This window comes from Pollachius pollachius, assembly GCF_949987615.1.
Source record: "Pollachius pollachius genome assembly, chromosome: 9".
Classification (NCBI taxonomy): domain Eukaryota; kingdom Metazoa; phylum Chordata; class Actinopteri; order Gadiformes; family Gadidae; genus Pollachius; species Pollachius pollachius.
In genome coordinates, this window is record NC_136942.1 from 14557793 (window position 1) to 14572418 (window position 14626).

Sequence of the window (14626 nt, forward strand, 5' to 3'; positions counted from 1 at the left end):
AAGATCAGAAATAATTGGATTTGGGTGTAACCCATTGTTGTTGAAGAAGCAATAACTTTGGTGATTAGCACCTTTTTTTATGTTGGAACTTGACACAACAGACCCAATTGGCCAACGGCTCGGTGCGACAGAAGCTTTTCCACCCTCAGCGTGTGGGAATCCAGGCTTCGTCAGCCATTGTCTCCCTGGCGTGACGCCGGCTCTCTACAGGCAACAGAAGCAGAACCCGGCTGCTGCCCTCAGGGAAAAATATTCTTTCACAGCGAGGCAGGAGACAGGGCAGCTTGACTACTCCAGACATCGAGAGGTTCTGCTCCTTCCTGCCACTCCCCAAAGTGCACGGGCGGCGTAGGGAAGACAATAGGCCCAACACGTCCCCCACATATTGATCTTTTTGTTTTTTAATTCTTGTAATGTCACTGTTTACACGTGGATAGAAAGTGCTGTTCATAGAATTTTAACAAATAACTTAAAGGTGGAACACTGGAAAATGAAGTTGCTACTTATGTAATACCTGTGTTGTCGTATTGGTACGATATTCTTATACAGGTAGATACCTAATCTGTAATATAATAGTAATGATGTTGATGATGTTTTAATGAAGGCATGCCCAATCTCAATGATCTGCCCATCAATATTCAAAGTATTATTGTAATCCAACACAGGACGTTTTATGCCTCCACCCCAACCCAGCGGCCCACAAACAAATGCACACCACAAATGGGACTTCAATATAAAAATATATTTTTAAAAGCAAATAACACTGTTCTTTGACATCAGATTTTGTGGAATACAATTAATATTAATTACTGCCATGTATTGTGCTTTGTCCATTAGATAATGGTTAAAAAATGAAGCATTTAGTCAAACTGACGCAGGTGGAACTGGCTCTCTGTGTGTCTGACCATCTCGCGCAGCGCTGAAAAGCCAGACACAGCCTGTGGGGGGGACAACAGAAAGAGGATCCTCAATGTAATGCATTGATGAGAAGTATTGAGAAAGAAAATAACTAGTATTAACTCATGTTGAGCTGACACACATCTAATTGGGGGATCAAACCCAGTACCTTTAGGCTGGGAGTCCAACACCCTAGCTAGTTAATACACTCTCCTACACCCCCACTATGAAAGATTAATTTAAATGTAATTGTGATTCATGTTGCGGGTCTTCTGCTGAAACAGTTATTATTCCATTTCAAAGAAATGAACTATTATATATAAATATTTCTGAAATACTACAAGGAAAGGATTACTATTGCTATCATACAATCCTATGAGCCATGCAATCTTACCTGTGTGAGGAGAAAGAGGCTAAGGACTATGTGAACCCCTCTTTCCAGAGGCTGAATGATAATGGACTCATTGAAAAGCAGGAAGAGGATCAATGGAAACTGCAGCAAGATACTCAGCAGCCAGAAACCTGCCAGCTCTGGAACCTAAAGAAGGTAGAGGAAAGACACAGGAATATTAAATACGAAATAAGCCGTATGTTGTGTAAACCTTTGTTTACACAACAAGATATGTTGTGTAAACCTTTGTCTCTACAATATTAGGACAACCAAATCACATCACATCACTTCACAGCCAACGTATGAGATTAGTTTGTTTTACCTTTTCTTGTAGATTCCCGGCATAGCCTAGATAGAGTCGTATAGCCTCTATCACAGTCATCACAACAATGACAGTGACGAGAATGAACTTGTAGTAGTCTGGAAGGGCAGAATACTGGAAAGAAAATGCAATCACTTCAAAACAAAGGCATCATACAGCTTGACGTAACAAGGGCAGAATACATATTTATACATGACCGACTTTATTTTTGATGTTAGTAAGCATACACGTTTTATTTTGGATCGGAAATAATCGTGTTTGTTTACCTTAAGCTGAAGCATCACAACTTCACTGATCCACCACAAGGGGAAGAACCACATGTTGAAGTACAGAGACATCTGGAGTGGTAGACTCGATACGACTTGTTTGCCTTGGAATAATCAAAACCCAAACAAATGTGAAATCCCAATGAAACTGCTCTACAGTTGAATAATAGGTCAGTACGCTTATGTTACTTTCAGGGCAACGCTAACTGTTACATGTTTTAAGGAGGGCAGTGAATGTATGTCAGCTCCTAACAACTCAAATTTCACTCACTGGGCTCCAATAATGTGCCATGGTCTTCGGGGGTTAGCTCAGTCCTGCTTGGATCACTAAACACGCTTCGGGAGAAATCTTCTAAACGTTTCCTGATGGGATGCGGTAAATCCATCTAGCACGATGCTATACGAAATGGTAGCATCGGTGGTATCCAGACAAAAAACAAACACTTGCACTGTTTCTAGGTGACGACATACATCTCGCGTTATTCCTCGAAATCTCGCATGTTAAGGTTTTTTTTTTCCGCTCCTTGTCGTGTTGAGTCGTATTGTTATAGATATTTACTCCATCCTTACTAAAGGATGCAAAAAAGGATGAACATAAGCAAAATCTGCTGCACAAATGTGTGTTGCTCGTTTCAAATTATACTTAAAAAATGTAGGCTGCCAGCTGATGCTATAACTATTTCCAGGTGCCATGATAATTGCTCACCAATATTGGACTGTGGGTCGGCCTTCACGTAGACGTGGTAGAGTTAGGAATGTATTAAGTTCTCTGTCTCTATTTATTAATAATTGTGGTATTATAATTGCATATACTTTGTAGCATAGGCCTTCATATATACAATTAAAATAGGTAAAAATCCAACCATACAAATATACCAATATAGATGAGGCAATGACAGAATAAGTTAGGTTCGTTTATTGAAAGCTTAACATAAATAATGTCATAAATAATTTACTTGAACAATATAACAATATACAATATAACAGAACAGCAAAAACTGTATATTAAACACATAGACTTCTGCTTTGGGTCTTGTGCATAAGCTTTGCACTGCTGTTGCACTCTATTTTTCCTTGTTCTGCTGTCATCCCACCACTGAAGAACTATTAACAATCTTACTAGCCTCTGTCTCTTTGATTCCCCCTTGAATACCCTCCCAGTTTCTCTGTATCAGTACTGCAGTCTCCTGGGCTGCCTCAAAGTAACACCAGTTCCATAATTGAAATCACACCTTTATCCCCCCCAAAAAAGGTTTAGTATCAAGTCTCCCTAAATGTTCAAAGTACAATTTCAACAACACATGTCAAACAACTAGTTGGAGCTATAGGGTTCTGTAGCGCCCGCACTACATAACCATAGAGAATTCATGATTCACAAGATGGATTCAATGGAAGCGTTTGCGTAGGAGTGCTCCACGGTGTCATAAAACCTCAGACAGGCTTTGTAGCGCAGCAACTTCTCAGCCAGCGGGCTGACTGTGAGTGCCTTGCCCTGGACACTCAAGTCTATGTACCTTCGGTAGACAAAAAGAAACAGAAAAGCATGCAGGACTAAGCTCATTATTGGAATTTGACCAGTTTAGTTCTAGCTGAATTTGTATCAGGTGGTGTGATATACCTGTAGGATATCTTCCAGAACACCAGGGCGTTTATGGCCATTAATGTGGCCAAGGAGAAGAAAAACCTTTCTAGATTTCCTTCATGGGGTAAAGATGGGTAGAAGTTACCTAGAGTTGAGTACACATAATTTAAAGAGAGTTATTAATTATTTTTGGCAACATCCATTTTTTTGTTAATTTCATTAATACATTATTTTTGTAATATTCCAAAATTCATATTCTTGAATAATTTAGTAAATAATTCATTTTTACTTTACCCCCTGAAATAAAATACAACAGCTGCGTGATGAGTGCCCCCAGGAAACAGCCCCCTCCATAGGACAGAGTTAGGAAGTGCAGGGAGATCCCTCTGATGTGACTAGGAGTCAGTTGAAAAGATATAAGAGTACCTGCCAATTATTGGGTGATGAAAAGAGTGGGGAAGCAGTCAGACCCTCTAGTAGTTTTTGCTAGCCTAATGCCTGTCTATGTCTTAATTATAATGCAGGCATTAAAAATTGTTAGCAACGTGCTAGAAATGCAGAAGTTTTTATCAGGGATGAAAGAACATTAAAACTCTGATGTGCTGAATGACACCATTAGCAGAATGACACCATTAGTATGGATGTCGTGCACGAATGAAGAAGAATAAAACTAAAACCTAAAGGATACAGTGAGGAAAATGCACAAACAAAAAACAAGAGTTACAAACTAACTCAATAAGAAATTGGCAAAGAATAATAAACAATAGCACAATCTGCAGTACTGTTAAGATTGCATAAATAAATAACTGAGTGCATTACTGTGGAAAACTATAGGGTATTAAATAAAAACAAAAAACCTAGATAGGTCCATACACTGCTATACAAGTATCAATAAACGGAGACGAGACCATATTCACATTAAAAAAAAGGAATCCGATCCAGTCTCTGTCCCACTTGAAGGTGGTTCTACTCACAAGCCGGGGTGACGAGGGCCTCCGCCAGACCAAGCAGGACGTACTGAGGAGCCAGCTGAAAACAAGGCATGGATGACACCAACAACACCTTGCCTGAGAGAGTCTGCTCCACCAGGGGATAGGCCTTTCTGTGCAGCTCACTCAGGCCTGCCACCAGCACGGACAAGGCTGCACAAACATGGCCCAGGGCTGCAGCGAGGGACAGGAGAGGGGGGGAGGAGGGAATACTCAGCATAGATGGGTTGGCCTCCCAGAAAAGAATGAGAAATACCAGAATAAGGTTTTGAAAGAAAATCGCTATTTGTTAGTGTAGATACAACCCAGTCTCACGGAAATACGTGACACTGTCACGTCATTTAATCTATTCATTCATGATCTGGGACACGTAATTTAATTTTTTCGTGCCAAAAAACACAAATTTTCACAATGACTTTTGGCCACCCGTTTCTACTTTCACCTTTGATTCTGAGAAATTGTGACAATTCACGGATATATTTAATGCAGGTGCGCTGCTCTGTAGGCAAACCGTGACGGAAAAAGAGGTAGCTGCTTCATCTCTTCTTTTTAGAATGAGTTTGAAATGTGTGCTTTTGGCACGAAAAAATTGAAATTACGTGTCCCAGATCACAAATGAATAGATTAAATGACGTGACGTGACAGTGTCACGTATTTCCGTGAGACTGGGTTGGTAGATATGAAGGGATTTACGAGGTGCCTACTGATGACTTTGACCGGAGCCAGGGGAACCTTCTCCGCAGAGAGGTAACAGGTAGTGACACACTCTATGAGTGGGGCCAGGAGCAGCAGAGGCAGGATACTGATGACGTTCATGAGACCGATGGGCAAGAGGAAGTCTTTATGGTGTAGGTTGGAGTGCATGGTTTGGATGTAGTAGCCTGAAGCTATCTGCAAGGCAATGTATACAATAATATATATTTACTGTATCAAATTAGTATTCAATAAACATTGGAATTCCTGTGAATAAATAGTCTAATCACAATAAAAGAGGAAAATAAGATAAGATGTAATTCATTACCAGAAGGGGAACTAAGGAGATCAATTACAGGACAGTTAAAGGAATTCCAAAAAAGATTGCAAAGCTGTAAATAGGAAAATAATAATAATAAATGAAATAAAAATATATATTTATATAGAGAAAATATATACAACAGAAACATCAAGCACACCAAGGTAGATCAAGATAGTTGACAGTTGCTTATTGAACAAAACTACAGTTAGAACAGAGTACAAAGGAAGCCTTGATGTGATCCCATGGACCTGCCTGTGTGGTGCAGGCTCTGTACAGGAGCTGCAGGCTGTAAAGAGGGAAGAGCCTGGCCAGCACTTTGACGTTCTCCACGTGGGTCTCGCTGTAGCGTCCCCCATTGTTCTCCTTTGCCCGGTCGAGCCAGGATGTGACATCTCCACTCAGGTGTCGAGAATGAAGGCAGCACATTTTAACAGAGTTGAGAAAAACTCCAAATGTGGTCAGAAGTGAACCACCTGTGAGAGACACAAAGACAAAGATTCATTGTTTGTTGCGATCCCTGCTTTTTGACTCATGTGCTGTACATGTATATATGCATGAGTAAGCCTGTAAGCTAGTATGCAGACACGAGTGCTGGATGCATATGTGTTTATTTCTCTTTCAGTCAGTGTCTTACCTTTCTTTGGCTTAAAGGTGAGTTTGTTACGTATCATGTGGATGGCGATCAGGGCCAGCAGCACAGAGGTGAAGGGGATGAGAAACCCCAAGTTCTGACCGACGGACTGCTGTATGTAGGCGATGGCCAGAAATACAATGGTGGAATTCAAGTTGACCAGCCAGTAGAACCTAAAAAAAACAATGTACAAATGATGATTGTGAGGTATAAAATTAATAGTTAGTACGTCATTTGAAAAAGGCACACCAATAGTGAATAGTTGCATATGTTCATTTTTTGTACCAAAGGCAGCCAAACCAACCAGTTAAAGAAGGACAGAAGCTGGTGTTGATTGTATCCCTGCAGACTGTAGGCCCCCATCGGGCAAAGGATGGCCCGGATTCCCCCGATGCCCAGGGCAGCGGCTAGGAGGCCTGTGTAGAATAGGATCTGCTGCTCCCTTCGGTTCAGTTGGTGGGTCATGTGGTGGGTGTCAATGTAGAAGTCTTCAAAGGGGAACGCCACAACAGGCAGCATGGCTGTTCCTAGAGAGCACAGGGGCACAGGCCCAGTCAGGCCACATTGGTTATTGACAGACATCTAAACACTTTGGGACAGTTGATGGTCTGTTGACTACAATTGCCACTGATTTAACCATTTTCAAATGAGTTACTTGGTGAACAGTCAACCAAGTAAGAGTTGTTATTCTTCAAATAACATGGACTGTAATCAATTCATATGGGAAATTCGAGAAAGGAGTCTTAACAGTAAATCCAGGTTGATTAATAGGGTCAATTCTAACTATCAAGAAGCATACCTTAATTAAACACTTTCCAATGATGCAATGCCAGTTGAATTTTTTTTTTTTTACAATTTAAAATATGAACACACTGACCAAAGAAATGAAGGAAGGCACAGAAGTAGAGCACCTTAGTCCTCCCCAGGTAGGTCTCTGCGAACCAGCCGACCAGGACCGGGGTGAGGGTGCTGACCCCTACGAAGCACAGGTTCACCGTGGCAGCCAGGTAGTTCCCATAGCCCAACTTCACCGTGCAGAAGATCATCATATTGCAGACGATGCCGAAAAAGGAGAACCTCTCGCACACCTCCACGAGAAGAACGCAGATGATCGCCTGGAGCTTTTTGCCGGACTTCCGCCTTGCGTTGCGGTCCCGGATGGGTCTCCAGTCCCCCTGATGGGGGGTTTCGGAGAGCCGTCGCTGGTGCTGGTTCTTGCTACCCTGTGGCAGCCCCTGCGGCTGGTCTCCTGCCACCATGCCCTCTGGTTGGTGAGGAGCGCTGGGCTTGAACGTTATGAGTTCTGCTCCGCGGGTGGAATACGGACAGGGATCGGAATGGGAGCTCTAGCTGATGACACACTGGCTGAGGCACCCGGGAATGGAATTCCACTGGTGACTGTTAATGCTTTGGAAGGGGAGCTGACAATTGAACTGAGACGTCCATCTGTATTCTGCACGTTCAAGGTGTCATCATTCTGTGCAGCTTTATTGTGTTGAGTTAGACCTATGGCCACATTTATAGCTGTAACATGATTTGAGATGCTAATAGTATTGTGATTAGAAACCATATAAATTAAATTCAACATACTTAAAGTTATTTATTTTCTATACTTTTTTTTATTCTAAACTCAATCAGTAAAAATTCAAAAATTATATATATTTGGAAAATACATTGTTTAACCAAAGAAAGGGATAATATGCAAAATGTTGGCCTCCCACTTCAGATGTGATTACACTTACCAAGAATATGTTACACCACTTTGTGAGAGTGATCTTTCAGTTTAACATCTCATTTTGACTTGACCTCGAAGAAGTGCTGCTCATTAGGTTGACAATGCGAAGTTTTTTTTTTTTTTACAGTTCATCTGTTGGATAACTTGCCAGGAATACATACCAGATGGTTGAATAACAATATAAGTCATGGTATTTTGCTCACGCATTTGCAATTCAAATTCTGGGAAACTCATTGTTGTTGAAGTCATAGCTGAGGATAATTAAAGCAAAAATAAAATAAATTTATCTTTAGGTCCTACGTATCGACGTTTTCAGGTTGATATTTGTATGTGAATATACACCATCTGAATTAATACGTTTTATTGTAAACACATATTCTGTTAACAATAATGTAAGCATTAAATACGGTCTTCTAATAAAATGTAATTACAATTAATGGCTGTTCAAGGGATCACCAATATCCAGTCGGGTTGGACCATATTTTACTTTAAATCATCATAATCTGGTAGCCACATAATGGCTTCTTAGAGGCCAATAACACGAGGACCAGAAATAAACACTTTAATTCAATCCATCACCGAGTTAAACTCCGAAAACGAATGCAGCCTGCAGCAGGTCACCGGCCCCGCACTCCCCGGGATGGCGTCGGTTGGAATCACTATGGAAACGGAACCAGCGTCGGTTTGCGCGGAGGGGCGTGTTGTATTGTGGGAGACCTAACTTTACGCTTGTTTATGTCGCTTCTTAGAGGGCCGAAGTTGCACGTGTGAATTGGTAAGAACTTATGTAAAAGAGGACTTTTTCAAGAGATGACTTCAAAGCAATGTTCACATTCGCGTTTTATGTTGCTTCAAAGTATTCGACATTGTTCAACTCAAGACGCGTTTGGTAAACTTGGTGCTAGCTAACGGAGCTAAGATGCTAAGTCTATTCTATTTTCCCTCGTAGGAAAGCTATGTATACAAGATTGGTTCAAGTTGATTTTTTAATAGCGATTAACTCAATTAAAACAGTTTATGTTTGCTGCTGTGTGCTTTATTTAACAATCATAGTTGCAATGGTGTTTATGTTTCGAGCTTTGCAGGTAACTGTTATAACTAATGCATTTCAATTCAAGTCTGCTTTGTTTATTGGTTTGCAGCTATATTCAGCTTGCAATGTCTGCAGGTGTGATGCCAAGATCCCCCTCCTCTGCCTCAAAGGGATTCAGTTCTACCCCTCGAAAGAACAAAAACAAAAGAGACAACGTATCCAAAACGGCGGAGGTCTTAAGTGGATCGGATGTGTTATCGGAAGACGATACGTACTCCCTCCTCTCACCAATCTACCATGACAGCTTTGATAGTGATGAAGACTTGGATTCAGAAACTGAGCATCCACAGTTAACAGATACCTCAACCACGCAGTGGGGAATCCCTAGACGTGCCAGTTCACCTGTCAGGTATTTTCAACACTTTATTGTAGCATCAGACTCGGCAGAATGCAGTTGAGCTTTAAAAAAAGGAAAAGCACTAATACAATATGCGTCTGGAGTACTGTAAAGTGCTGTAGTATAGAAATGGAAACCACTTGCCCTAAGCTTATGAAAGAACAGGTCAGTATCCAAGCGCTATGCTTGAATCAAGTGTGACTGACTAGTGGCCTTTTCAACAGAAACAGCATCTGTAGTAATAACATTATTTGTCATTATTTTAGCAGTGTCATTCATTGTTGTGTCTGTATATGTTTCAGATGCGAGTTGCCAAAAGCACAGGGAAAGATAACTGTGGAAAGTGCAGTCTCGCCTCGGCTGAATGCCTGGGAGGTGTGGCTGTTGGACAAAGCTAGAAAAGACCGTCTCCAATTAGAAAAGAAAACAGAGGAGGTAAGTCACTCATTATTGTTTTGCAGAATGTTTTTCTTTCTGTGGTGTATGCTGTGGGACTTGCAAAGTTAACATGTATTGATTGATACTTCGAAATTGTCTATTCTTGCGGACAGTTAGGCAATGTGCTCCAAATGACAGTGACAGACATTATTCCCATTCTTTGCATTAGGAACGCTTACTGCAGGAGAAAATAGAACAACAGGAGAGGGCGCAGGAACAAAAGAAAATTGTGGTGGAGGAGAGGATCCAAGAATGGCTGAGGTCAAAGAGAGAGCAGGTAAGGACACTCACTCTACCCCTGAACCAAAGGGTGTTGAAGTGTTTGCCTTGGTATCACATTTATTTATAGTGATGATCTAGTGCATTTCTGTAGTCATCACTGAAAATGTTTTGTGTTCCCCACAGGAGAAGCAGGAGAAAGAGCTAAAGCAGAGCGCTGAGGAGGATAAGCTGGAAAAGGAGAAAGCCAAAGAGAGGGAGATCGAACGCAGAGCTCAGGAACAATACAAAGAGTGGCTACGGAGGAAAAACCAAGAGAAACTGGAGAAGCAAAAGAAGGACAAAGTAATTAGTAATTTAGTAATTTAGTTTTTTCCCCCCTCAATTGTCACCCATCCGTCCATCTTCTTAACCTACTCCGCGTCTGGGGAGCCTGGGCATTATTTGTTTTGTATTATTCTTCTTCTTCATTTAAAGCTGAGTCACTGATGATTTGATGTGGCATCTGGATGTCACAGCACTGTTATCTTGGCGATTCATGTAATGAAATGTCAACGTTGTTGTGGCAGGAGGAGGCTGACAGGAAAGAGGAGCAGGAGAGAGAGCGGCGACAGACAGCCGAGGAGCGTTTTCAACAGTGGCTGGCCACTTCTAATGCGAAAACCAGAGCCAGTCCCAACACCAAGTCACCATTTCATCCAAAAAGTGAGACTGACCTTCTAGGAGCACGCACACAACGTGATCTGTGTTCTTTTAAAACAAACTCATTCCTGATGTAGATGTACTAGCCTGAACATTTATGCAAAGTGCTTTTTATTAAACGCATGTTCTGATGTTTGTGATTGGGCTACTATCATTAATACCTACGTGCCTCTTCAAGGACAGTTTCCTAAAGTGTATTTTTATTTTGTGCCTCCAGGTCCCTATGACAAAGGCTACCCACCTCCCAGCTTCTACAACCCAGTCCCATGGAAGCCGATACACGCCCCACCACCAGAGCCTCCCGCCAAGAACACCTCTCAACGGAGACCCCATAGCCAGCCCACAAAGCGCCTCAGCTCCAGTGCCACCAGATCAAGGCTAAGAAATTGTGCTAGTGGGACACAGCTGCTGCAGAAGAGGTAGACAGACAAGCAGACCCTCTCAATCTACAGCGCATACAGTGCGGCCCTATCAAGTATCAACTACATGGTGATCGTGGCCAGAGAGTTGTTAATAATGTACCAGCTCTAATGAAGCCTTCTTGGGTCAAGGTTAAATAGTTTGAGCGGTTGTATACACTGCAAGGCCTTGTTAATGATTTGCTGGTTTCCAAATGTGTGTGTTCCACTTTCGCCTAGTTGAGACATTTGCGTTGTATGTATATTGGATAATGGAGTGTGACAGATTTTTTGCCGTTTCCATAATAAGTGTGAATGTGTGTTGACTGATAGGACATGTGTGATAACACCCAGTCTAGATTTAATAGACTTTATAAACACATGAAATCACTCTTGTTGTACTTTGATCCTTTGGATTAAGACAATAAATCCTGTTTGTACTTGCCGATATACGTGCTTTTAAACCACAGCCTTTATGTCAGCAGCGCCCACTCTCACCCACAAACAAAGGGAGCTGGCGTCTCGGTCAAAGCAAAGAGATGGGGCAGACCCAGTGCATGGCCCACACACTCAGACAGGGCTTTGTCTCCTGCTGTGACTTGTTCTTTTGTGGGCTGAGATGACGACACAGAGCATGTGGGCAAAGGCGGGGCAAGATGCGGGGGTCTCTAACATTCAGTGTCGTTCTACTACTTGCCATGTGCACATCCATAACCAAAGTCATTCAATGAAGGCTGACTGGTAAATATAACTTGATTGATTTATTTATAGATTTATCTTTTGTAAAAAATAGTTAATTTCCTTTAAGTTTTATAAATCATACTCAGTTCATTGCCCACAGCCATGCATGTTATTAATGGCATGCATGGTGGCACACTTGGTTGATCTAAAGAGAGTGTCATTTATTTAACCTTTCTCTAGATTCCAAAGGACCACTGGTGAGACAAAGGCGTCATGTTTACATTTAGTTACAAGCACTTCAGGCGTACAAGGTGTGGTTAAAGTTGTTTATCAAAGGATGTCTATGTTGTGAGCCTTGTACCACTCTGAGTAAACAGCAAACAATCCTACAGTAACTAGTCTGGAGAATGAAAGAGCATTAGCTAGCACATTGTAAAAATAACACTTTTCATGTCTCCAATTAAGCACCTCACAAAATAAACATTTTGTAGATCAGCAGCACGGGTGTGCTCTTTGCACAGAGTATAATTTCTAACACTTAAGCACCTGCAATTACAGTTTAAGCGTACCTTCTCCAATTGTTTGTTTCTTAAGAAGAACCCTGTGTTGGAACTTCCTGTTCCAAGATGCAGTGGTGCAGGTGGACCGGCAGTTGGATATCACGTGTAAATACACAGGTAGGGAGGCGTGTCTTATATGACTTTTGGAAGGAAACAGAGGGAAGGTGAAGTAAGAGGACACAGTTACCATTTTTTTCTGCCATAAACAGCTGTGTTAATCAACACAATGGACGATTTGTAAAGTTAATGGAAGGAAGATTGACGACAATAGATCCTGTTCTTTGGAATAACTGAACAGTTGGAAATATGTCAAGAGGCAATTGGAGGGACATTTAAGGATATCTGCTTCTCTGTCAGGGAACATTAACAAGAGCAAGGCCCCTGCACACAGGACATAACAACTTTTGTTTTCTTTTGTGGTTCTTATGTTTAATATTTGTATGCATTTCTGTGTCAGCTGAAGCATTTTAACTGTATAATGTCACATTCGCTGGCTTAGATTCAACCTCAAATGGGGTGGCTTCGACTCCAACAATTGGAAAAGTTTGAATATTATTATTCAAACAGTGTCGATGGATGTGATGTGACTGCGGCTTGTTCACATAATCACATTTAGTATTGACACAACAAAGATAGAACCAGTTTTAGTTTTTTTTTGCTTCAGGGCAGAGAAGGCCTGGTCCCTGCATTTAAGTCTTGGTGTCTTCTTGTGTGCATCTCGTCTTATGATGCAGTCCACAGGGCCTGAGCATGACGACAGCTTTGACTTTCTGTTTAAAATCATCCTGGTTGGGGACTCAGACGTGGGCAAGACCTGCGTGGTTCAAAGTTTCAAGTCTGGAATATTTGCAGAGAACCAGCAAAATACCATTGGTGTGGACTTCACTGTTCGTACTCTAGATATCGATGGCAAAAGGATTAAGGTAAGCAACATTATATGTATATACAGGTATGCACACATGTACATATGAATACACGTGCATATCCTCAATGATGCACATGTTTCTAGGTTGTTTCTTTAGAGAAGAGTATCTGCTGTAATAGGAGCAGTAATATTGTAAATTAAAAGTTTTTGATTCTCCTCTGGGTTTTCACTCCTTTAAAGCAAATAGCCTAGCAGCTGTGATCAGTTATTAACGTTCACTATCCAAGCTGAGGATGGGGAGTGGCCAAGAGCTACTCTCAGCAGACACCGACTGCTGTGTTAGGTTTCTAGGCGTGCGAAGAATAGATTAGTATAGTTGACATTATGTGTCAAGCAGAAAAAACAAAAGGGAGAGGAAAAAGCGACGATTAAAGTGACCCAGTACAAAATAGAAGTTACAAGATAGATGCCATGTGTGGACAAAGAATAAACACCATGTGTATTCAAGCACAGCTCAACTCAAGCCTTCATATATATGAAATGTACCCCATCTCCTTACAAACCGGAGGATCACAATGCATGTTGAACAGGTGTCTCATTGCTCTCGTTCTCATTTCAGATGCAGGTGTGGGACACGGCCGGACAGGAGCGTTTCCGCACCATCACCCAGAGTTACTACCGCAGCGCCCATGGGGCCCTGGTAGCCTATGACATTACACGCCGGCCCACTTTCGAATCTGTGCCTCACTGGATCCACGAGATCAGACATTATGGAGCCGCCGGGGTGGTGCTCATACTCATCGGTGAGCAAAAGGCCCATTGGCTGTCTTGCATTTTGGGATGTTTCAATCTCGTGTGTGATAACACTCCTGCCCTTCCCATAGGGGGCAAAGCAGGAGCAGCACTTTGCACAACTGCAGTTCGTTTCTGGCAGCCCACTGCTCCTAGCAAGTTAGGAGGGGATAAATACAAAGGAGGATTTACCCTATAGGGAATAATAAAGTGAATCTTGTTCTTCTGACATAAAAGTAAAATGTTTATCATTAACCCAACTGTGTGTACTTGCTCACCAGAGATGCACTCTAATCCATCTCTGTCTCCCGCTTGGCTTTATCTCCCAGGTAACAAGTCAGACCTCCAGAACGAGAGACAGGTGTTGTTCGAGGAAGCATGCACCCTGGCCGAAGACAAAGGCGTGCTGGCCGCGCTGGAGACCTCGGCCAAGGCTGCCCAGAACGTAGACGCCGCCTTCATCCTCATGGCCCGCGAACTTCTGGCGCAGAATGGCATGCCCATCACAAACGAGCTCTCCCCGGAGACTCCGCACTTCGGGCTGGGCGAGACCTCATCGCATCCCGTCCTGGGAGGCGAGTCTTTGGAGAAGAAGTGTGGGTGTTGAGCGACCGCAGGCTGCAGGGCCCTGACAGCAGTGTGTCTCTGGAGGTGTGACTGAGTGGCTCGTTTCTGAACCGTTAAGAGCGTAAGTGCGAATGTGGGCTGTATGT

The 14626-nt window shown here is 42.3% G+C and overlaps 4 protein-coding genes across 4 annotated transcripts; 2 read left to right on the top strand and 2 right to left on the bottom strand.

The window, feature by feature from the left end:
- Positions 1 to 811: 811 nt before the first annotated feature.
- tmem17 (transmembrane protein 17) lies at positions 812 to 2283 on the bottom strand. The gene is made up of 5 exons (XM_079743781.1): positions 2148 to 2283; positions 1877 to 1980; positions 1611 to 1724; positions 1292 to 1435; positions 812 to 938 (listed from the first exon to the last, which is right to left on the bottom strand). Exons 1-5 carry the CDS (start codon positions 2260 to 2262, stop codon positions 861 to 863), a joined length of 555 nt encoding a protein of 184 aa, XP_079599907.1. The 5' UTR covers positions 2263 to 2283; the 3' UTR covers positions 812 to 860.
- Positions 2284 to 3248: 965 nt separating this feature from the next.
- On the bottom strand, positions 3249 to 7352 carry slc15a5 (solute carrier family 15 member 5; the record flags this gene model as incomplete). The annotated part of the gene is made up of 9 exons (XM_079743884.1): positions 3249 to 3390; positions 3495 to 3603; positions 3753 to 3884; positions 4433 to 4621; positions 5152 to 5338; positions 5715 to 5935; positions 6097 to 6266; positions 6398 to 6614; positions 6965 to 7352. 9 exons carry the CDS (start codon positions 7350 to 7352, stop codon positions 3249 to 3251), a joined length of 1755 nt encoding a protein of 584 aa, XP_079600010.1.
- Positions 7353 to 8545: 1193 nt separating this feature from the next.
- ccdc34 (coiled-coil domain containing 34) lies at positions 8546 to 11345 on the top strand. The gene is made up of 7 exons (XM_079743175.1): positions 8546 to 8603; positions 8971 to 9270; positions 9561 to 9693; positions 9866 to 9973; positions 10102 to 10260; positions 10485 to 10620; positions 10835 to 11345. The coding sequence occupies exons 2-7, from the start codon at positions 8987 to 8989 to the stop codon at positions 11038 to 11040; spliced, it is 1026 nt and encodes a 341-aa protein (XP_079599301.1). The 5' UTR covers positions 8546 to 8603; positions 8971 to 8986; the 3' UTR covers positions 11041 to 11345.
- A 1106-nt stretch (positions 11346 to 12451) lies between these two features.
- rab19 (RAB19, member RAS oncogene family) lies at positions 12452 to 14555 on the top strand. Its single transcript, XM_079743341.1, has 3 exons — positions 12452 to 13179; positions 13741 to 13924; positions 14243 to 14555. Exons 1-3 carry the CDS (start codon positions 12982 to 12984, stop codon positions 14518 to 14520), a joined length of 660 nt encoding a protein of 219 aa, XP_079599467.1. The 5' UTR covers positions 12452 to 12981; the 3' UTR covers positions 14521 to 14555.
- The last annotated feature ends 71 nt before the right edge of the window (positions 14556 to 14626 follow it).